The 21177-nt window shown below is 56.3% G+C and overlaps 6 protein-coding genes across 6 annotated transcripts; 3 read left to right on the top strand and 3 right to left on the bottom strand.

Annotated features, from left to right (window-relative positions):
* Positions 1-688: 688 nt before the first annotated feature.
* Positions 689-1857, top strand: IWZ02DRAFT_513766 (ubiquitin-conjugating enzyme h; the record flags this gene model as incomplete). The annotated part of the gene is made up of 4 exons (XM_066770586.1): positions 689-728; positions 858-890; positions 1021-1317; positions 1432-1857. 4 exons carry the CDS (start codon positions 692-694, stop codon positions 1569-1571), a joined length of 507 nt encoding a protein of 168 aa, XP_066617354.1. The 3' UTR covers positions 1572-1857.
* A 1173-nt stretch (positions 1858-3030) lies between these two features.
* IWZ02DRAFT_466731 (kinase-like domain-containing protein) lies at positions 3031-5582 on the bottom strand. Its single transcript, XM_066768516.1, has 6 exons — positions 5306-5582; positions 5128-5250; positions 4935-5046; positions 4673-4877; positions 4471-4626; positions 3031-4423 (listed from the first exon to the last, which is right to left on the bottom strand). Exons 1-6 carry the CDS (start codon positions 5346-5348, stop codon positions 3293-3295), a joined length of 1770 nt encoding a protein of 589 aa, XP_066617353.1. The 5' UTR covers positions 5349-5582; the 3' UTR covers positions 3031-3292.
* Positions 5583-8556: 2974 nt separating this feature from the next.
* On the top strand, positions 8557-9887 carry IWZ02DRAFT_466726 (uncharacterized protein). The gene is made up of 2 exons (XM_066768515.1): positions 8557-8997; positions 9119-9887. Exons 1-2 carry the CDS (start codon positions 8754-8756, stop codon positions 9604-9606), a joined length of 732 nt encoding a protein of 243 aa, XP_066617352.1. The 5' UTR covers positions 8557-8753; the 3' UTR covers positions 9607-9887.
* A 690-nt stretch (positions 9888-10577) lies between these two features.
* On the bottom strand, positions 10578-14246 carry IWZ02DRAFT_168458 (ubiquitin carboxyl-terminal hydrolase 2). The gene is made up of 3 exons (XM_066762164.1): positions 13970-14246; positions 13719-13919; positions 10578-13668 (listed from the first exon to the last, which is right to left on the bottom strand). The coding sequence occupies exons 1-3, from the start codon at positions 14117-14119 to the stop codon at positions 10759-10761; spliced, it is 3261 nt and encodes a 1086-aa protein (XP_066617351.1). The 5' UTR covers positions 14120-14246; the 3' UTR covers positions 10578-10758.
* A 503-nt stretch (positions 14247-14749) lies between these two features.
* Positions 14750-17337, top strand: IWZ02DRAFT_168436 (uncharacterized protein). Its single transcript, XM_066762163.1, has 5 exons — positions 14750-14906; positions 14961-15093; positions 15143-15427; positions 15475-16222; positions 16266-17337. The coding sequence occupies exons 1-5, from the start codon at positions 14836-14838 to the stop codon at positions 17255-17257; spliced, it is 2229 nt and encodes a 742-aa protein (XP_066617350.1). The 5' UTR covers positions 14750-14835; the 3' UTR covers positions 17258-17337.
* Positions 17338-20060: 2723 nt separating this feature from the next.
* Positions 20061-20850, bottom strand: IWZ02DRAFT_168362 (uncharacterized protein). Its single transcript, XM_066762159.1, has one exon. It carries the CDS (start codon positions 20743-20745, stop codon positions 20269-20271), a length of 477 nt encoding a protein of 158 aa, XP_066617349.1. The 5' UTR covers positions 20746-20850; the 3' UTR covers positions 20061-20268.
* Positions 20851-21177: the final 327 nt, after the last annotated feature.

The following is a 21177-nucleotide window of genomic DNA, read 5'->3' as shown; positions in this document are numbered from 1 at the left end:
AAAGCCACACTCCCTCTCCATCCCGTTCCGGACAGGCACTGTGATCACGCTCCCCGCGGTATCGGACCGGCCCAGCACAGCACCTTAGTCACCTGCTACCTTGTTTGACCACGACCGGACCCAGCTTATCTTGCGCCATCCGTCCTTCCATCCGCCTGTCTGCCTGCCAGCTTGCTGCTCGCTGCATATTCAAACACTACCGCTTCACTAGTGACACCTCTCACTTGTACTGCTGCGAGCCCTCACCTCACCCCAACGCCACCTCAACGACCACCACCACCACCACCACCACCACCACCACCACCGCGCCTCCACCTCGTTCCCCGCACATCTACGAACCACGACCCAACTACACATCTGGCACAATGAGCAGCCCCAAGCGGAGGATCGAGTCTGATGTGAGTGGTGCTTGATCTTTGCTCCTGCGGAAACGAAGAGAGAGAAAAAGAAGATGCAGACGGCTGACCAAGGACCTCCTTGGGCGCGGCGCACCAGGTCATGAAGTACGTCGTTGTCCGTCCAGCACGGTGCATGGCTTTGCTAACGAGCTTCTCAGGCTGTACGTCGACTCGCCACTACCACCACCATCCACCCGTATACCCGCCGCACGTCGACACGACGCGACGCGAGACGGAGTGGCTGCTGCCGGCAGCGTTGATGGACCGACTGACTGACGGCGTACTGCAGGTTGATGAGCGACTGGGAAGTCACGCTCGTGGGTGACAATAGTGAGGAACATGTCCGCCGGGGGAACAAGAGTCATGGCTAACAAGTGCGCAGTGTGCGTCGCATCCATTACCACCACGTGGCGGCCAAGGGCGCGGACAGCGGCTGATTGATTGGAATGCTTAGGCAAGAATTCTACGTGCGCTTCAAGGGCCCAGAAGAGAGTACGTCATAGCCTGCCTGCCTGCCTGCCTGCCTGCCCGCATTCCTTCCTCACCACGCACAAGTCCGCCAAGACAACACCATCAGGAAAGAGAGCAAAAGAACAAAACTGACAAGCGACGCGACAAAAAGCACCCTTCGCTGGCGGGCACTGGAACATCCACGTCGAGCTCCCCGATCAATACCCGTACAAGTCGCCGTCGATCGGCTTCACCAACAAAATCTTCCACCCAAACATCGACGAGCTGTCGGGCAGCGTGTGCCTCGACGTCATCAACCAGCAGTGGTCGCCAATGTACGAGCTCATCAACATCTTCGAGGTCTTTTTGCCGCAGCTGCTGCGCTACCCCAACCCGACCGACCCGCTCAACGGCGAGGCCGCCGCCCTGCTCATGCGCGAGGAGAAGAGCTACAATGCTAAAGTCAGGGGTACGTCGTGTCGCTCACTGCGTCTTTCAATCTTTGGGATCAACCTTGGAGAGCAGAGGAAGGAGGTTTGGGCTTTGGTCGTAAAACGCTGACCCTGTACTCGTTGCGCGCTAGACTACGTCCTCAAATACGCGTCCAAAGAGTCGGCCGACGAGGCAGAAGACGACTCGGACGAGGAAGACGAAATGAGCTCCGTCGGCAGCTACGAGTCGGGCGAGGATGACGAGCCGGCCGGCACCATGGAGGAGATTTGATTTTGTTTTCTTCTTTCCCCTTTCTCCCTCTCTTCCATTCCCCTTTGCCCTCCTTCTTCCCTCCCCCTTTTTACCCCTTTTGGGGTCGTGGGTCGTTTTATCATCATGGTGCTTTGTTTCTGTTTGCACTGTCGTTTCTGGTGTCGTCGGTGTCTTGAGAGTAGTGAGTGAGGCAGGGGGGTTTCGAGTGACTGACTCACTGAATGAATGGATGGATTAGCTTCACTGGACTGGGCTGGGCTGGGTCATCATGCTTTTTTTTTTTTTTTTTTTAAAAAAAAAATCCTCTTTTTTTTATCCCCCTCGAGTGCAAGTGCGAGGAGGACGAGTGGGGGATTGGTCTGGCTTGGCTTGGCTTGCCACATATCGATTGATTCTATATCGAAACCATGACTGACATGGTTAATGGCATTGCTTGCTCGCTTGCTCACTTGCTCGGCGCTGAGGAAACGGATGGATTGATGGATGACAATGGGAGTAGACCACATACGACATTCGACAGCAAAAAGGGGAGGGACGGGACGGGACTACCACTGTCTGCCGGACAACATTCAATATGAATTTTTTCCCTTCCTTCCTCCCTTCCATCCCATCCATTCAAAAATTCATCCCTCTGTCTCACTCCAGCCAGTCTCCATCGCTCGTCTGTCTGTCTGTCTGTCTGTGTCTGTCTGTGTCTGTCTGTCCATCTGTCCGTGTTTTTTTTTTTTTTTTGAAACCCCCCCCCCCCAAAAAAAAAAAAACATCTCCGCCATTCATTCGCTCGTTCGTTCTTTCTTCCTTCCTTTCTTTCTTTCTTTCCCTTATCCCATCCGCCCATCCGCCTCAGCTCAGGGTTTTTGTTGTTCGATTGGATTGTGTCGCGTCAAGTCGAGTCAATCGAATCTGCTCACGTCCATCCATCCATCCACCGCCGCCGCCGCCGCCACTGCTGCTATTTGAGGTGGTTGCACACTCACTCACTCACGCACTCACGCACCTACTTCCTTCCATCATCCAGCTCATGTAGCCTTCCTAAACGCCACCTCCCCCCCCAAAAAGACAACACAAACGAACAAGAAGAAGAAAATCCAATCAAGGTCGAAAAGAAAAGGGGAACGAAAAAGAAGGCCTCTTGACTTCGCCTGCTCGATCGCTCGCTCGCTCGCTGACTGGCTCGCGTCAAGTAACAAGTAACAAACGTACGTCCGTAAGTCCAGACTACAGGTACTACGTGGTTGGTTGGTTGGTGGGTAGGTAGGGTGAATAGGCAAGTAGGCAAGCAAGCGCGCCCCCCCCCCCCCAATAATAATAAAAAAAAAAAAAAAAAAGCAGCAATTCGGTAAAAAGGTGCGTGCGTGCTGCTAGTGCTGCTGCGTGGCCAAGAGAAGAGTAGGCAAAGGTGGTGGTGGTGACAACTGAAAGAAAGTTGTGGAGCAGTCAGACCAACGGAATGGATCGATGGATGGATCGATTGCAGAAAAAAAAAAAAAAAAAAAAAGAATTGGGAATACAAGAGAGGATATAATGAAAAGAGGAAATTCAAAAAGAGCAAAAAACACGTCCTTTCGTCGTGACCTGGCCTGGCCGGCCGTTCGTCGTCAAAAGGCGTGCGCGCCCTTGCCCAGAGCTCGCTCCCGACTGCTTCTTGCCACTGCTCTCGAAGCAGCTCTAGCGCCCTACCAAGACGTCGTCCACGACAAGCATTTTCACTCCCAAATGGTGATCAAGATTTTTCTTATTCATCCCTGGCTGATGATGACTCTAGCACCCTCCTTCCCGAGCACGCCCCTCTCCTTGGCCTTTGGACTGCGGTCCCGGCCCTTTTTACGGCTCAAAAAGCCCAGCATGCCCGACGGCCGCTGGTGCTGCGGGTTGCCCGCCGCGTCGGCCGTCTCCGTCACCGCGCCGCCATTGTTGCTCGTCGGCGACGTGTTGTTGTGCATCGACTTGGGCGACAGCGCGTTGGCCATGTCGGCCCACGACCCCGTCTCGTTGAGCACCACTTGCACGCCGCCGCCCATGCTCGTGCTGCGCGTGCTGCCGCGTTGTTTTGACGGGTTGGCTGGGAGGACGTGGCGGGCGAAAGAGGGCGGCGTGGTTGGTGGGATGTGCGGCGGCTTGTCAAAGTAGTCGTCGTGCAGTTGAGGGGGTAGTTGTTGCGGTGCGCTCGTGGCGATGAGGTGCGAAGGTAGCGGCGGCGATCCATTGGGAGATTGTGTCGTTGATCTTGACGAGGGCTGCAATGGCGAGCGGTTGCTGCTGTGGTGGCCGCCCGGGTTCGTGAGCGTATGCACCAGCTTGTGTCCTCCCGTCTCCTCACCACAAGCCCGCGACGATGCTGGCCGTGGAAGCTCGGTCGATCCAGGGGTTTCCGAAGTCGACGTGGGCGTTCCCGCGTCCTTGTTTAGCGGCGCTCGCTCGGCCGACACGGTCGTGTAGTTGAAGGGCTCAAACAAGGTCTCAATCATCTTGTGTAGCTCCTCTGCCCGAATCTCCTGCTCAGTCGCGTCTTCCTTGAGAGCCTCACGGGGCTTTTGCCGTCTTGCCCGAGCCTCGAGCGGGGCTTCCTCCAGCAGCAGCTCCTCCAAATCATATGTGGCGTCAAAGTTGGTCTTGTCGCTCGACGGGGTAAAGACGGGCTCCACCTCTTTGCGTTCTAACGCTACAAAGTCGATTGCCCGGAAAAAGGGATTGTCTGTAAATGTCTCAAAGCCAGCGGCTCCGATTCGCTTTCTTCTGTCTCGCTCCAACAGCGAGCTGATGGCGTGTAAACATGGCATGGAGACGGGGGGATTCGTTACGGGATATGGCACGTCAGCCTTTTGGATCTTGTTGGAGAGCTCATCGTGGGACCGCGCCTCGAATGGCCTCTGCTAAACAATTAGCTCCACACATGGACGTGAGGCGTGACCCGTACCTTGTTGTATATACATTCGTAAAAGAGGACACCGAGCGACCACCAGTCGACTTCGCACGAATAGCCCTTGCCCTCGTAGACCTCTGGGGCAAGATATGCCAGCGTTCCTGACTTGCTGGTCAGGGGTTTCGAAGGAGTGAAGTCGGAGGCGACGTTCTACCAAGTCAGCTTGCAGCCACGGAGGGAAAAAAGGTCAGCTTACAAAGTCGGCAAGATGGACATGGCCTTCGGAGTCTAGGAGGACATTGTCTGGTTTGACGTCCCTATGGACAACTCCTTGCTTGTGAATGTAGCGCAGGGCGCAGCCCAGCTCGGCGACCCAGAAGCGGACGGCGTCTTCGGTAAAGGTCTTGCGGGAAATGTGAAAGCGGAGGTCACCGCCGTTCATCAAGTCGACTACTATGTACCTGCGGGGTGTGGGTTAGCGAGGCGGGCGAGCCACGGGCTCGGATGAGACGACGCACAGGTACTCAATGTCCTGGAAGCTGTAGCGCAGGTTACAAAGGAAGGGATGGTTGAGATGCTCGAGCATCCGCCGCTCCCGTATAATGTTGCGCACGCTTTCTGAGCGCACCACTGGTGTTACACGGCGTCAGTTTTTTTTTTTTTTTTTTTTTTTTTTTTTTGCCAGGGATGCACGAATGCAGGCCAACTAACCCTCATCCTTCCGAATGTACTTGAGGGCAAACGTCAGGCCCGTGTCTTTGCGCTCGACAATGCGGACCTTGCCAAAGGCGCCTTTGCCGACGACGCGAAGGAGTCGGAAGTGGTTCAGGTTGACTGGACGAGGTCAGGGTCAGCTCGCGGTGGCAGACGGGCACGAGGAAAAACGGACCCTCGTCTGTAAAGACTACCGGCTTCCCGCTGGAATTGCCCATTGAAACGGCGTCACAGTCGGGGCAGGAATCATGAGCGGGGGGTAGACTGGCGACGCATTCGAGGAGGGGCGTCGGGGCCCTTGGCGAGGGGGGTGAGGGTCGAGGTTGAATTCGAGGTCGTCGGGGGCGTGGGGTCGACGTGGGAGGCGAGGGAGGAAAGCGTCGAGCGATGGTGTTTTGGGATGAGGACGGGAGCGGGTAGGGATAGTTGGTTTGGTTATAGGCGCATTGGCTCGTGGGTCTACGGTACAGTACCAGCTCAGTGCTGGGTACGTGTGGAGAGGGCTGCAGGGGTTCGGACGAGGGCGACGCGGGCGACGCGGGCGCCAAGTGAGTGCTGAAGTTGAAGACGATTAAAAAGGAGAGCAGAGCATGATCCATCTCTCTCTCTCTCTCTCTCTCTCTCCTATCACGACTCAATGGCGTCCATGTTGTACTGTTTTCCCACCACGGCAGCAAGTCGCCGGGTGTCCCACGTGCGGGGACCGAGCTGGACTGCGGTGGAGCTGGAGAATCGACGCCCCCGAGTCAGCCGCCTTTTGCGTCAAACACACCACCAACCAATACCTCCAACCCCTTCTGCCATCAAGCTTTCGTCTTGCTCTGTCCCTCGTTCTCTGGCGTCCGCCGCCGGCCGGAAACTGTGTCTAATCTCCATCTCCATCCCCTCGCCAGTCCATCAGTCGGCCCTACCACCAGACCCAGAATAATGACGCCAGATCGTCACTAATTACAACCCACACATGGCCGCCATCTTCGCACCACTGCCACAATACGAAGAGATGCTGCATGCGCCGGCATACCACATGGCAAAAAGCAACCCGCTCCGGGGTCCATCTGCTCGTCATCCCGGAAAGCCTTCTAGAAGCTCGCCAGAACCTGTCCCGTCAGCCCCACCACCACCACACCATCGCTCCGTCGTACACGTCTTTCCCCTCACGCCCTTCCGATCCACCCCGGGCCGTGCTGTCCAGGCCAGCCCCACACATACATATTTGAACCTCTCCTTTTTGCCTGGTGCTCTGCTGGCCAGAGAGGGCGTCGATGCTGTGTCACGTTCCTCCGCCACGCTCACGTCTTTTTGGGAAACAGTTCCACCCGCCGCGGGGCTAATCTATCAATCACATCCAAAAAGCAATCATCAGTCTCAAGCCCCCGGCCATGCCAGAGACCCTTACCACCAACCCTGTACGAACCCGTTGGCCCCCTTGAACCTTCCACCAATCGGGACAAACCCCCTTCGCAGAGAGCCATAAGCAACACCCGTCCGTCCCATCCAACTCCTATCGGGGAGCGGCCAGCCGTGCCGTCAGCCTGCAAGAGCCACGCGCTCGAGTCTCACAGCAATCTGCTCGACGCCGCAGCTGAAGTCTCAAGCGTCAACCTATCATAACTATTACCATCATCAACACGTGCCTACCGCTCTTCCCCGTCCCGCCCCTGGTGCGCCTTTGCTGGCGCAAGCCCCGGTGCGCCCGGCCACGTGTGAGATCATGGTGGGTAGCCCTGGCCAGCCCCAAAAAAAGAAAGATGACCATCAAGGTGGAGCCTTTCCTTTGCTACGGCGATCAGACGCGCTAGGGACGTACAGAAGGTATTCTGGCGGCTCGTTCTTCTCTTTGCTTATTCCACGGGTTGTCCCAAGGCACTCCGCCATGGAGCTCGACGAACCAACCAAGGGAAAATTGCCAACACCTGTCAAACATAGTTGCAGAATCCGCCGAGACAACTGTCTCAGCAGGGCCAGACTTTGAGCCGTTTCTGCAAGACAGTCAGGTATGTACCACCAGAGCCAAGATGTCAATCCAAGCCCAGCAACGAAGCCCATGCCCTTTGTTGTTCAGAAGCTCGCATCGTCTGCTGCCCCCTGCCTTCTCCTTACTCCATACATGCATGTGGTACGAGAACTGGCATGCATTCATCTGCTCGGATAACCTTCCATCCTCTCTTTCACCACCTACCTCATCTTACTGGCCGTTGCTCCTACGCTCGATCTTTACATCTGTTTGTACCGTCTGTGCTGGACCTACTCACCAGATTTTTGTGGGCTTCTTTGTTGCAGGCTCACACGTGGGACACTTGCATTCGTTGTCGAATACCGCCCAAAGCCATGTAACCGGTATCGGTGCCAAGTGCCATTTTGGTTGTCTCCTGCAAAAAGAGAAGATGGCTTGGTATAGGCGAGCGCCATGCTTACATTTGGTAGGTTGATGCAGGTCCGTCATTGCTGCAACTTAGCCGAGACAGTATTATTTCTCAGACTTGTACTTCGTAGTCTCGCCTCCTTTTCTTATTCATGAGATCTTCAGAAAGACGGAAAGACTTGGCGGCTGTTGTCTCATTCTAGACTTCTTCATGCTCACTTGGGGAAATCCAGCAGCTCCTTTTCGCTGCACTGACTGTACACCTCACGACGTGTTGTCCTGTCACCATAGCAGTAGCTCAACCAACGACCATTCGCTATGGCACCAACGCAAATTTCCTCACCTAGGATGTTAGCGCGTGGATCAACAAAGAAAACTCCGCTCGCCAAACCACACCGCGGCTCTATTGACATCCATAAGCGAGCACCGTCCTCTGCGCAGACAAAGGGATGACCGGCGCACAATGAGGCTATTGGCGGCGCCGTGGCAAACTTCGCCGCTGTTGCGCAGGTCGAATCAATCGAATGTGTTGCCCTGCGCGGGACGCGGAGTTGGCAGAGCGCCTGGTGAAAGGGCCTATTATGGAAGAGAAGAAGTGAGTGACGGGATTGCGTCTCTTCTCGTTGTGAAAGCAGGCGATATTGAAACGCGCGGTTCCTCTCATTATCTTCTTCTTCTTCCACTTTTTGCTCTTCTCTTCTCTTCGCACATCCATCTTTCTGCCCACACAGCTCGCCGTCGTTTGCCATCGGTCGTCCGTATCCTGCCTCGGAGCTGAAGGACGCAAAGATCACAGCCACAACCACGAGAACATCAACCCAGGAGCGTGGCAAGTCCATACAGAAGGAAGACGACAAAATCAAGCAATTATTCCAAAGAGATGTTCACCCAACACGCCAAAAGACCCAGCATCGGCACCAGCGCCGTCGGCAGCGGCGGCAGCGGCAGACGCAAGAGCTCATCCCTCCCGCCGTCGCCTTGGTCACCAACGACACGCTACTCGCCCTTCTCCCAAGCCGAAGAAGAAGAGGAGGGACACAACGCCATGGGTGACGTCAATGGAAGCGGCAGCAGCAGCAGCAGCAGCAGCGCTACAGCAACGCCCTCACAGCACCAGCACCACAACAACAATAACCGCAGCGAAAAACCACACCACTCGCAAGCAGGGCCTCAGGAACCCAGCGGGCGCCCGCTATTCGGCGGCTTCGTGCGGCGCGTCAGCAAGCTCGGCATCCCCGGCGTGCGCGGATGGAAGGGATACATGCGCGTTGGCGAGGACCAACAGGAAGAGGAAGAGGGTAAGGGATACGCGGGCGGAGAAGGCATCGTGAGGAGGCGCAAGAAGCGGCCCTGGTGGCGCAGCCCGGCGGCGGCGCTGACGGCGGCCAACTTGCTGCTTTTTGTCGTCAGCCTGCTGATGTGGGGGCATGCGAATGGCGTCGCGCGTCGGGGCGGGCGGTATGGCGGCGACGAGGCGCGCGCGCCGGTAGGGTTCGACAAGGAGCGTAAGTTGTTCCAAATCCCCGAGTTTCTTGTTGTTGTAGTAGTAGTTGGTCGACGACGTGTTGCCCTCGCATCCCTGAAACCTACACACATGCATACATGCACAGCTAACCCCCACGGCAGTCCTCTTCGATACGCCGACAACCTTCCAAGCCTACCACGCCTACGCCAACGGCACACCCACCGCCGCCTCGAACGCGCTCTGGTCCGCCCTCCGACCGCCCGGCGACGGCCTCGTCGAAATCGCGCGCACCCACCAACGCAACCTCCCCTGGGCGCAACCCTCCAAACACCACCCCTCGACGCACCGCGCCTACGGCCTCAGCGTCTTCCACCAACTGCACTGCCTCGACTACATCCGACAAGCGTTCTACCCTGGCGCCATGGTCGACGAGTTTAGAAACGACGATCAGGACCCTGTCATGCATCGCGATCATTGCATTGATTATATTCGGCAGAGTATCATGTGTAGTGCGGATGTGACGTTTGAGCCTGTGCTCGTGCCGCAGGGACACATCGATGGCATGGGCGCGACGCATTTGTGTAGGAATTGGGACAGGGTTTTTGCGTGGGCGTTTGAGCATCGGTTGGTTTATCGGGAGGGGGAGTGAATGGGTGGGTTAGTCATATTGGCAGTCTCTCTCTCTTTCTCAATTCTTTTCCCCTTCGTTTTCCCTTTCTCTTCGTCTTCTTCTTCTTCCTCCTCGCGCTGACTCGTCCGTCCGTCTTTCCGGCCCGTCTGGATAAGAGAGAAATCTGTCTGTCATGTGTCAACAACGTTGATGTACCATTCTACCTGTCGACTTGCCTGCCTGCCTGCCTGCCTGCCCAATTGCCTGCCCAATCGACTGACTAAACTGACTAGCTAATATACCTACGAGACCTGCCTCCCTCCCTGCTGCGGCTTCTTGCCATATGTTACATTGTTGGTGTGGCCGTAGCGGTGCTTTTGACACTCGACTGCATGTTCTGACCGTGTCGTGCGCCTATACATGCTTATCCGTCCGACATCTGCTCATTTGTTGCCTGCTCAGTTGGCTGACTGGCTGGCTGGCTGGCTGGCAGGTTAGGTAGCTGACCTGATGAGCGTCAGCGATGGGACTGACTGACTATGTGCGCTGTACCCCAACACTTAACAACATGAACGACGCAGAGAAGACGTCAGACGAGAGACCGCATGGACGATGTGAGAGAGGGCAGGATAACAGAAGCGCAATGCAACACGCAATGCAACACGCAATGCAACACGCAATGCAACACGCGACAGGCAGATGGAGAAAAGGAAAATCCCATCATCTTTTTGTCGTCCGCTTTTTCTTTCCTTTCCTTTTTTGTACTACCATCGTACTGTGTGTAGGTAGTAGGTATCTGATAGGTATCGTGCTGCACTGCTTGCTTTGATCTTTTTCCACCACCACTACCAACTACATCAACCACCCAACAACCCACGGCGGCACCACGACGACGACGGCATACAAGAGCGACTTTCTTCCTAGCCCCTAGGCCCCTTCCCCGTCTTATTCAAACAACGGCAGCCGACGGCCAAAGGTCAAAAGATGTGAAGAGAGAAAGATTTGATGCCTCAAATAGACAAGAGAAAAAAGGAAGCAAACAAACTACCTTGACACCCACGCACCCACCGCACCCTGGCGCCGCGCTATCACGCCTGTCTGCACAACGAAAACAAGAAATGCAAGAAAACGACGACGACGGCCACACAATTGCCTCCCTCTCAGCGCCATCCATCATAAAATGGCGCTGATCTACCGCGCGCCATTGACGACCGGCGCCGCCCCATCCGCCGACCACAGCCTCTCGCGCTCATAAAAGACAAGATACGCGTCCTCGCTCTGCAGGCGGTCGCTGCCGCGCACGGCGTCGGGCTGGAAGTCGTGGACGCGCGCGTCGTTAAAGTTCCACCAGCAGCCGCGCGCCGTGTCCTTGAGGCACGCCGTGTAGTGGCCGCCGTTGAGCGCACTGCCGTGGTGCCGCATGACGGCGTACGCCCCGTACAGGTACGGCGGCGTCATGCGGTCGTCGGCCTTGAGGTTGCGCAGCGTCTCGGCCCCGTCCGCTCGCCGCATCAGGTGCTGCTCCTCGTCCGCCGTTAGTGGTGGTAGCACGAAGGGCGATATGTCAAGACCTGTCAGTGGGAATTCGATCCGTGTCCGGACTTTGCGCGCGCGTTCCGTGTGCGAGGCGCTGAAGCGCTTGAAATGGATTATGAGAAAGTGGGGTGCGCGTGTGATGGTGATTTTTTTGGTTGCCTCTCGTTCGACCTTGCAGCGCGGGCATCGCCAGACTTCGTCGCCAGAGAGCCGCTCTTCCGCGCAGTAGCTGCGCAGGCAGTCGCGAATGTCGGCCGCATGATTGTGGGGAATCTCGACGCTGATGCTGTAAAAAGTCTCGTAGGTCGTTGATGTGTGACCACAAGTCAGACAGCGAAGTCGCGAAAGATGCTGGCCGGCAAAAAGATCGCTGACTATCGAGTACTCGCGCATGGACCAGCGAAGCCACTCAATATGTGCGACATAGGCCTTTGGAAGCCGTTCCCGGCGCGCTTCTTCCTCTTCCGTCAGTGCTTGCGCCGGCGGATGTGCCCAGTTGACGTTGAGGTCTTCGTGCAAGAGGTCCAGGATAAAGTCGAGATATTCCTTCGCATCCTGTTGTCGGTCCAGTCCCCACTCCCTGTTCATGCGCGCCGACAGTTCGCGCAAGGTCTTAGGTCGGACTGGCCCGGCATTTTCTTGCCACAGATTTTGGACAAGGGTTGCATAAGTCTCGGCCATGAGACCCCGGGAACCGCGCCAATTCTGCCTCTGAATGTACGTCCCAAAAGTTCCATCGCGGAAAACGCGCGTCAGCGGAAGCGTTGCATTTAAGCACTGGATTGTGGCATTCATGTAGCAAGTGACGCCAAAATTGTAGAGACCGGTCCTGGGAAGGCGGAGGTTTTGTGGGAGTTGACTGGGCGGAAAGTATGAAGGGAGCTGTGATGTTCGTTGAAGCGCAACGTGGTTTGCAGGATGGTTTCTATCATGCACGCCACTATAGCTGACTCTTGGGGCGGCTGGCGGGGGGCGCGAGGGAATGGCAGGCACGGCGCCAGGATATTGGACCTGCTTTTCCAAGGGGCGCGAGGGCGGTCTTGGAGGTGGCCGTGATGGTATCCGTGGGGCACTCATGGACTGAGGTTCGATTGCGGATGCTTCAGGGAACCGCCGCATGAAGTCCTCGGTGCTGCGGTAGTACGACATTTCTTCCTCCGCCGTCATCGATGGGTCTATTGTCGGACGTTCGCCCCTGGCTTTTTCCAAAAACTTCTTCTCTTCTTCGGCATCTAGAGGATTGTAGTCAAACAATTTTGGCGGCATGTAGTATCTCGGCCGCGCAACTGGTCGTCTTACCGGCCGTGAAATTCTTCCGCTTTGCATGTCCGAGACAATTGACGCAGTTGCGGATGTTTTTAGCGCACCGGTTCCAAGGAGGTCAGCCCAGGCCTCGACTCCTCCCATTAACAATATTGGGGGCCTTTGCAGCGGCTTTTCCGCGTTGAATTCGTACAGCCCATCGTACAAGTATTTGAGAATCCACTCTTGAGAGGTTCGGCTATGCCTCGTCAGGAACGACGCATCGGGGGTTGACTGATCGTAGTAGACGACGAGGTCAAATTCGTCGCGCCGGTCAAACATTTCTTGCTCAACATCCGGGGAGAGTATGAGAGCTTCCGATAGCTCCTCTGCAGACATGTCGCGCCGCAACGCCGTAGGTTCTACACACATGATTGATTTTCCATAAATGTGGCCATCGTCAAAATCTTGTCTGTTTCTCACGTCAATGAGCAGCACATTGAAGCGTCTAAGGTAGTCGTAGAGCTTTTCAGAACTGATTTGAAGTTCCCGAGGCCCGTGGACCGATTTCCTGCGCACAGCAGCTCCATTGTAGGATCCGGGAAAATACGAGTCCGAGGCACCATTGGTGGTGGGTGCAGCAGACGGGCTCGAGGCGGGGATTGAGTTCTGGCGGGCCAGGCTGCGTGCTGTTGTTCGAGGGGGAATAATGTCCGCAGGAGTCTGCATGTTGCGCGCTGGGCTGTACGTGGGACTTGGTTCTTTGGGCATAGAGGCAGGTAATCGAGTGTCGAGGGGTATTTTAGGTGGCAGAGCGGGCAAAACGCCATTGGGCATGGCTCGTGGCCCCATGACCCGCGAGGAGCCAGAGGGAGCGTTTACATAGTCGGTATGCAAAGGCATCGCAATCGACGAAGGTCTTGACGATGATTGGTTCCCAACTCGGAGCCTTGCAAAGCGTTCACTCAGTGCATCGCCCTGGGTAGATAGCCCATTGACTCCATTTGTGGGTGCTTGACTTGGATCGATCCGGTATCGCGGCGAGTCTGCCGCGCTCAAGGGAGTTGATCTCCCAGAAGTCGCTTCCGATGTTGCCGAAGGGCGCCGTGTGTTGGGCATGCTTGCAGTGTCTAGAAACAATTCATCCTGTGCCGAGTATCGCTGCGTTCTGTAGGGCGTGGTGCCAGATGCAAGCGCCGGTAGGCTCGTGTGGCGTGCTTGAATGTCCTTGGGCGACAGTCGCGGCAGTGTACCGTTCCGTCTGTTGTCGTTGACGATGATATCTTTAACGCTCGTCATTTGGTCCGTCCATTGCTCGAGTTGCTGTCATTTTGTTTAGTCAAATCTCGCTGCGGGGCCAGTTGTAGTCGCACCTTCATTAAGGTCTTGTGCCTATGGTATCTGGTCCCTCTATCACCTTTTGCTATGGGCGCGTCTCGGTGTCGAGGAATCAGGTTGAAGACAATCTCCGAGGCCACGAGAAATTCGACGTAGGCAAAGTCTGGGCGGCGATAGTCTAGGAGATAGCCGACTTGTTTGGTGGATTGCTCGGCCACTGCGAGCAGCCGGTCGACCTGTTGATTGGTTAGAGGGTCCCGTCCTCGGCCAAACATGGCGGACATACCGTCGGAGGTGCATCTCTCAGCCTCTCCTCGGCGCGGGCTTTGAGGTCGTCGATGTGTAAGAGGGCCTTGGTTGGATTCGACTGGAAGGGTCCATTGTCTCCGCGTGCACCTGCAGGCAAGCCGCTCGAGCTGGGGCGGAAAGAGGTCATGGTAGAGGGTCGGAGGACGATGGGCACGCGCGCGGGGTGTCGATGGCGGGCGATTTATCGGGTGGACATGTCGAGGGTAAGCGAGCGGCAGCGAGGGTTTGTCCGGGGAAACGATGGATTCGTGGGGTGCGGTGAGGTCACGGTAAGCTGGCAGTCGGCAACGGCGGTTGGTCGAGTTGCGGACGAGGTGAGAGAGAGGGAGGGCGGTGGTGCATGTCCGGGTGGTGATGGGAAGCTTCCAGGATGACGATGGACTAGACGGCGCAGACGCCACAGGTCAGGCAGGTTGGTCTGTGGCTCAGCAGATCAACTTGACTTGACGCACGTCGCCCCGCACAGGGCACGACGGCGGGCGCAGCACGGGGGAGCTGAATGAGGAGGGGTGGAGTCTGCAGAATCATGACATTTACATGGTGTTGAGTCCGCAGATAACCATCATGTAGGCAGCAATGTTTTCCAGTCATTACCTAAGTGCCCAGGGCTGCCGCCTCGAACCATGACGACGCGCAAAACAAGCCGTTCCGTTCAATTCTGCGGCGTCTGAGCTTGGGCCACACCGCCTTGGCTTACCTACCTATGCCTACCAAGGAACCAGCCAACCAACCAACCAACCAACCAACCATACATGTACTGTTCCGTCCACATGCCAGCAGCCCAATCCATCCTCTCCCAACTTTCTTCTCTTTGACTTGAGATACCCCTGCTGCATCTTTACCATGGCCGGCTGGTTTGCATCTTCCAACTCGGCCCTCGACGATCAGGTCGAGCGCGCCACTTCGTCCAGCTTGTGAGCTCCCCGCGCCGCCGCATCGAATCCGTCCTCACTAACTCATTCCCACAGGGAGGACATTGCGCTCAACCTCGAAATTTCCGACATCATCCGCTCCAAGACCGTCCAGCCCAAAGAGGCCATGCGCTCGCTCAAGAAGCGCATGGGAAACAAGAACCCCAACGTCCAGCTTGCCGCCCTCAACGTGCGTGCCCTTTTACCGCTCCCCAACTGCCCTCGTTGACCAGTTGCAGCTCACCGATACTTGTGTGAAAAATGGGGGCGATCATTTCATACTCGAGATTGCCTCGCGCGAATTCATGGACAACCTCGTTTCACTCCTCAAGGCATACGGGCCCGCCGAAGTCAACCAAGACGTCAGGAACAAGATACTGGAATTGATACAGTTTTGGGCCATCGCCGCAGAGGGCCGTCCGCAGCTCATCTACATAACAGAAATCTACAGGTCGTTGCAGCGCGAGGGATACCAGTTTCCTCCGCGCCAAGAGGTCCTCAGCAGCATGTTCGACAGTAGCGCCGTAAGTGCCTTTCAACGCTTTTAGAGCCTCCGCTTAGACCATCATAGCCACCCGAGTGGACCGACTCGGATGTCTGTCTGCGTTGCCGAACCGCCTTTACCTTTACCAATCGCAAACACCACTGTCGCAACTGCGGTGGCGTCTTTTGCGGCGCCTGCTCAAGCAAGAGTATCGCTCTGCCACATTTGGGAATAATGCAGCCGGTGCGTGTGGACGATGGTTGCCACGTCAAATTGGCGGACAAGAGCCGGGCAACGCCGGTTCCCCGAGGTTTCGACGCCGCAAAGCCCGCCAAGACGCTATACCAGGGATCGCTTGAGCCTCGAAGCGCAAGAGTAGAAGACAGCTTTGACGCAGATTTGAAAAAGGCCTTGGAGATGAGCTTGGAGGAGGTCAAGGCAAACACCGGCGCCGGCTACGTCCCGCAGTCACAGCTGCGGTCCAAAGCACCGACCAACGGTCAAGTGCAGAACGAGGAAGAGGAGGACGCTGACCTGAAGGCAGCAATCGCTGCTTCGCTGGCAGATATGGAAGAGCAAAAGAAGAAGCACTCAGCCCAATTCATGCAGCATTCTTCGGGAGACGCGCCGGCGGTGGCGGCGCCGAGGAATGACTATGAGCTGACGCCTGCAGAGGCCGAGAATATCAGTCTTTTTGCTACACTGGTCGACAGGCTACAACATCAGCCCCCCGGGACGATTTTGCGGGAGCCACAGATTCAGGAGCTGTACGAAAGCATAGGCAAGCTTCGACCAAAGCTGGCGCGGACGTATGGCGAGACTATGAGCAAGCATGGTGAGTTGACTCGAGCCATTCCAGGCCATGCTAACATTTGCAGATACTCTGCTTGATTTACACGCCAAACTTTCGACAGTCGTGCGCTACTACGATCGAATGCTCGAGGAGCGCCTCTCCAACACGTACAATAACTCTGGATGGGGCTACCAGGCCGCGGGATCGAATCTCTACCCTAGACTCGCCTCGGGCGCTCCTGAAGCATCTGGACCGTCGGCTGCTGAAAGCTTTTACACGGGCAACAGCGAGCCGTATGGAAGACCACAATCCATGTTCTATCAAGGCCAACCGCAGGCTGCACCATCCTACTCAAACCGCCAGTCTATGCCGCCTCAACCATATCCGCCTGTCCCGGAACAATATCAACAATACCCGCAACCAAATCACGGGCCGCCACAGGCCCAACCGGCCAGTGCACCGTACCAGCAAGTACCTCACAGTGAGGGCCCAAGTTCGTTGCAAGGATCGCCCCAGCTGCAAAGAAGGACGTCCGCAACGGCACCGTCGGTGCCACCCGCCGGGCAATACGCGCCTTCGCAGCCGTCAATACCAGACGACCCCAACGCAGCGTACTACTACAACAGCCAGCCGAGCACGGCGGCGCCACAAGAGCAACAACAACAGCCACCGCCGCCGCAGCCCCAACCCCAGCCGTCTTCGCCGCAAATGTATCACCAGCAGCCCCCTGCACCACAGCAGCAGCCATCATCTTCATATTGGCAGCAGCAGCAGCAGCAGCAGCAACCTACGCCACAACAACAACAACAACAACAACAACAACAACAAGCGCCGCCTCCGCAACAGGCACCGCAGGCCTACTGGCCGCAGCAGCAGCAGCAGCAGCAGCCTCAACAGCAACAACCCAGTCAACCTCCTCAACAGCAACAACAGCAGTACGCCCCGCCCCCGCAAATGCAGCCGCAGCAACCGCCGCCGGCGCCGGCAATGGCGACGGGGTACGGCGCCGACGCTTTCCCGGCTGCCCCGACACACGCGCCGACGGCGCCGAAGGAGGAGGCATTGATTGAGCTGTAAAGCTGTGAGAATGTGGGCAGACGGAGGGAAGGGAAGAGAAGGGAAGGTGGGTGAGTTTGAGAGGATCGTATGTGTATATGTGTGTTTTGGGTTGTTGGTCGGTCGGCCGGTGAGATGGAGTGAGGTATTTACCTACCTACCTACCTACCTTCCTACATATCTACCTTGTTGGCTTGTATTGAGAAAGTGAGGTAAAGGGAAGGAAAGGAAATGAATGGATAAGGGGGAGAGGAAGGGAAGGGAAGGGATGGATGGGTAAGTGGGTGCGTGGGACAGGCAGGGTGCGATGCGAGTCGAGGCAATGCCCAGCGAATCGAGATATTTCTCTTCTTCCTCTTCTCTCATTTGCATGTCTGCCACTTGCTTCGCATAATTTGTCGATTGATTGGACCATGGCAATCATCGTGGGCGCGGCTTCATGGGCGTTGTGGGGATTGTGTAGTTAAGTAGGTCGCTGTCCATTTATTCATTTGCATTTCGACGGAACGACGAAGGGCGAAAGTAAGGGTGAGGTAAGGGTGAGGTAAGGGAATCAGTATTTCACGGTGAGATCGCGCTTTCGGTCGTGTCTTTGTGGTCTCTGGCTGGCACGGGGGACGGATTAAGTTGATGGGTTTGTGTGTATGTATGTGTTTAGGTAGTTATCCGGGTGGTAAAGGGTAGATGGATCAACAGCTGCGGTAAGTTGAAGCATGCGACGCTGACGCAGAGAGAGAGAGAGAGAGAGAGTGTGTGTGTGTGTGTGTATGTGATATGATGTCTTTCTTTCTTTCAGGCGTTCATTTCAAACAGCTACGTATAACCTAACCTACCTATCTTACGTGAACTGCCAGGCCTTACGGCCTTGGCGAAGAGAGGGCAGGGAAGGAGGGTCTCTTTTCCTTCTCTGCTCGTCTTGACTTACCTGTACTCAAACCACCATCCCATAGGTACCCCTTGCTTGATTAGGAGTACGCACGCAGGACAGCCCCACAGCACCTATAGCAACTCGCCTCCCACCTACCTGCCTCTTCGCACGCACGGGCATCACTCCCGGTCCACCCACGATCAATCAATCGACAAACTCATTTCAAAACCAACGCCTGCCTGATTCGCCGTCAGCACCGCGCTACAGAAACGAGCAATGTACGTGTATGTATGTGTGTAGTAAAAGGGGGTTTTTTGGGGGGGGGGGGGGGGGGGGGGGATTTCAGAGTTTCATGCCGTGCGTAATCAAGGCGCGGATTCTCCCGTTACAGAGACCGAGCGTCAGATGGGGTTGAAACATATTTGGATTGTGGCATCTCATCATTTTCGTTGGTTGTGTTGTGTTGTGAGTGAAGGAAAAACTGGTGACTTACGGGGTGGTTCTTGGAGCTGTTGCTGTGCTTGTGGTGTGGTCGGTCCGGTCTCTGCTGTCAACCGTCTGGCCGCCGGCCTGCTCGTTCGTCCATCCATCCGTCACCAGCGCCTCGACTTGCTTAGCCCAGCCCAGCCTAGCCCAGCCGTCACGACTGTCCTCGCCTGTCCCTTGTCTGTCTGTCTGCCTGTTGTCCAACTCCATCCGCAGGTATGAAGGTAGGTAGGTATGTTGCATCAATGACCATCCCCTTCTACTTCCAATCCAGCAGCTGGGGCAGATCAGACCAGAGCAGACCAGACAAGGGAGTAGAACTCAGCCAGCTGACGAGGCTCTAGGCGCAAGGCAAGGCAAGGCGAGAGGAGGACGCATGGAAGCGTCGGCGTGGGCGTCGGCGTGGCAGCGATGACGACGTCGTCGTGCGTTGCGCGAGACAAGCAGTCGCAGTCGGAATAGCGAGCGAGCGAGCGAACAGGAAATTAGACGGGCAAGCGGCGTCACAAGCCGCCGACGAGACGCGAGAATGAATGATGAAATCTCAAGGCTGGCAAATTGTTGGTGCGGCGGAAAAACATCGACGCGCTTTGTTGTTTCCCCCTCTCGGCACATTCGTTTTTCCGACCGTTTGCCCGCCCGACCCAACCACCACAACCACCGAACCCTGCCTTAAGGTAGGTACCCACCCAGCCCATCTCGGTTCGGCAAGTGTACTACTACTACCTTGCCTACCTGGTACCCAACCCACACACGGCAACCCGTCCGCCTTGCCAGCGTGATTCGTTCGTTCGTTCGTTCGTTCGATTACTTTACTGTAGTTCGTTGTCGCTCGTTCCTCGTTCCTCGGTCTCGGCGCTCTACCTAGGTACCTACTTACTGTACATTACATGCTGCCTTACCTTGCCTACCTACTCGGGAATCGGGACACGGGATTCGGTTGAGACGGACGGGACGGCATTTTCTCTGCTTGCCCTCTTGTTCCTGGGGTGCTGCTGCCTGGGTTATTGTGCACAATATCTTTTTTTTTTTTTTTTTTTTTTTTTGGGTTCTTGATTTGCGGATCTTTTGTTGTGCTTGGGTGAAAGGGAATGCGGGGGATGTGCATGTGTGGGCTCTGTTTCCTGTGCTGTGGTGATGGTTTTGATGGTATTCTGAGATGCATGTGTATGTGCAAAGTACTTCTCATCCTACTATTGCCGCCAATCATGTCCTCGCCTGTCTCCCTCCCTATTGTCCAGATGGCCGCGTGTTCGTCCATTGAATGCTTGTCTGCAGTCCGCCATGCACTTCATCGCGTCTGTCCAAGACACTTTCTTCCCCATGCTCTTCGCGCGCGACCTCCTCGTCGGCCCAACTACCTGTACCACAGCGCAGACGCATTCGTCATTTCTCCCCCAGTGATTGCCGTTCTTCTTACCGGATAGGAGGGTCGGTGCCACATGGCCGCCGGTGCCATGGGCAAGATCGTCGAGTTGGATGCGCACCTCAGTTGAGCAGCGTCTCGAGTCCCAAGCAGCAACCCGCGGCGCGATGCGCGGAAAGAGACCGTTCGCCGAGCGCTGCAGCGCCAAAAGCTCTCCAATTTGCATCATTCACCTAGGCCTGTCTAAGGTCATCATGAGGATCAGGCTCGGTGCGTGTGCGTCGTCGGTGGGAGCGCTACTCACCGAGACATTCATTTCGACGTGGCAAAGGCTTGTTTCGCCCTCTGCCAATCCGACTCCCCAATCGAGATGCTGACGAAAGCACCGCCAGACCGCCTCGCCTCGACCCAGAATCTGTCTGGCTGGCAGTCGTCCTGCTCGCCGTCGGCATCCAACGTGACCAGCAGCACGCCCTGCGTGTCCCAATCCGGGCCGACCGCCACGATGAACAGCGTGGGGTCGAATTCTTTGGTCTCGGCGAGCTGCAGGTGGTGGTTTACTATGGCCGCCAGGTCGCGGCCGCAAAAGTTGGAGTGTGTCGGTGGTTTGACACAGTCGCCGGGGCGGTGAATCTCGCACTCGACTTCGCAGGCTTCTTGCAGGCGGACAAGGTCGGCGGTAGAGATGTCGAAGAGCGTGTAGAGCGCGGCGGGGAGCAATGGCATCTCGTCACGCCACTTGCCTACTTCGGGCACTTTCTGGGGTAAGGCGAGAATGTCGTTGGCCATGATCCGGAACGAGAGGTATCGGAGAATGGAAAGAGCGGGAGAAGAGCGACACAGATCAAAGAAACAGAGTAAAGCCGTCAACGAGTCTAGGCCGATGGGATGATGCAACGTGCGACGCGTCGGATCAGCAGCGGACGAGGATGGCAGGCTTCTAGAAGGTCTGATGAAGAAAACGAAACCTGGACAGCGGGCGGCCTTGGGACAGCCTTATGAAGGAGACCAGATGGAAGGACATGGCTGCTGGCCAAAGCACTATTACGAGGGGCTTTGCCATTGAGGCGTTGCGCTTGATGAAACATGCGACAAAGACCGAGATAGACGCGACGACAATAGATCAATCCATGGTGGTGATGGGGGATTCGGGCCGGCATGGGAAGCGGTTTCAGCCTGTTCATTGTCTGGGGAGGAGCATGGCCGAGTCTCGGTAAAGTT

This window comes from Phyllosticta citriasiana (genome assembly GCF_038021145.1).
Source record: "Phyllosticta citriasiana strain CBS 120426 chromosome Unknown IWZ02scaffold_29, whole genome shotgun sequence".
In the NCBI taxonomy this organism is placed as follows: domain Eukaryota; kingdom Fungi; phylum Ascomycota; class Dothideomycetes; order Botryosphaeriales; family Phyllostictaceae; genus Phyllosticta; species Phyllosticta citriasiana.
This window is presented reverse-complemented; position numbering and strand designations above follow the sequence as displayed.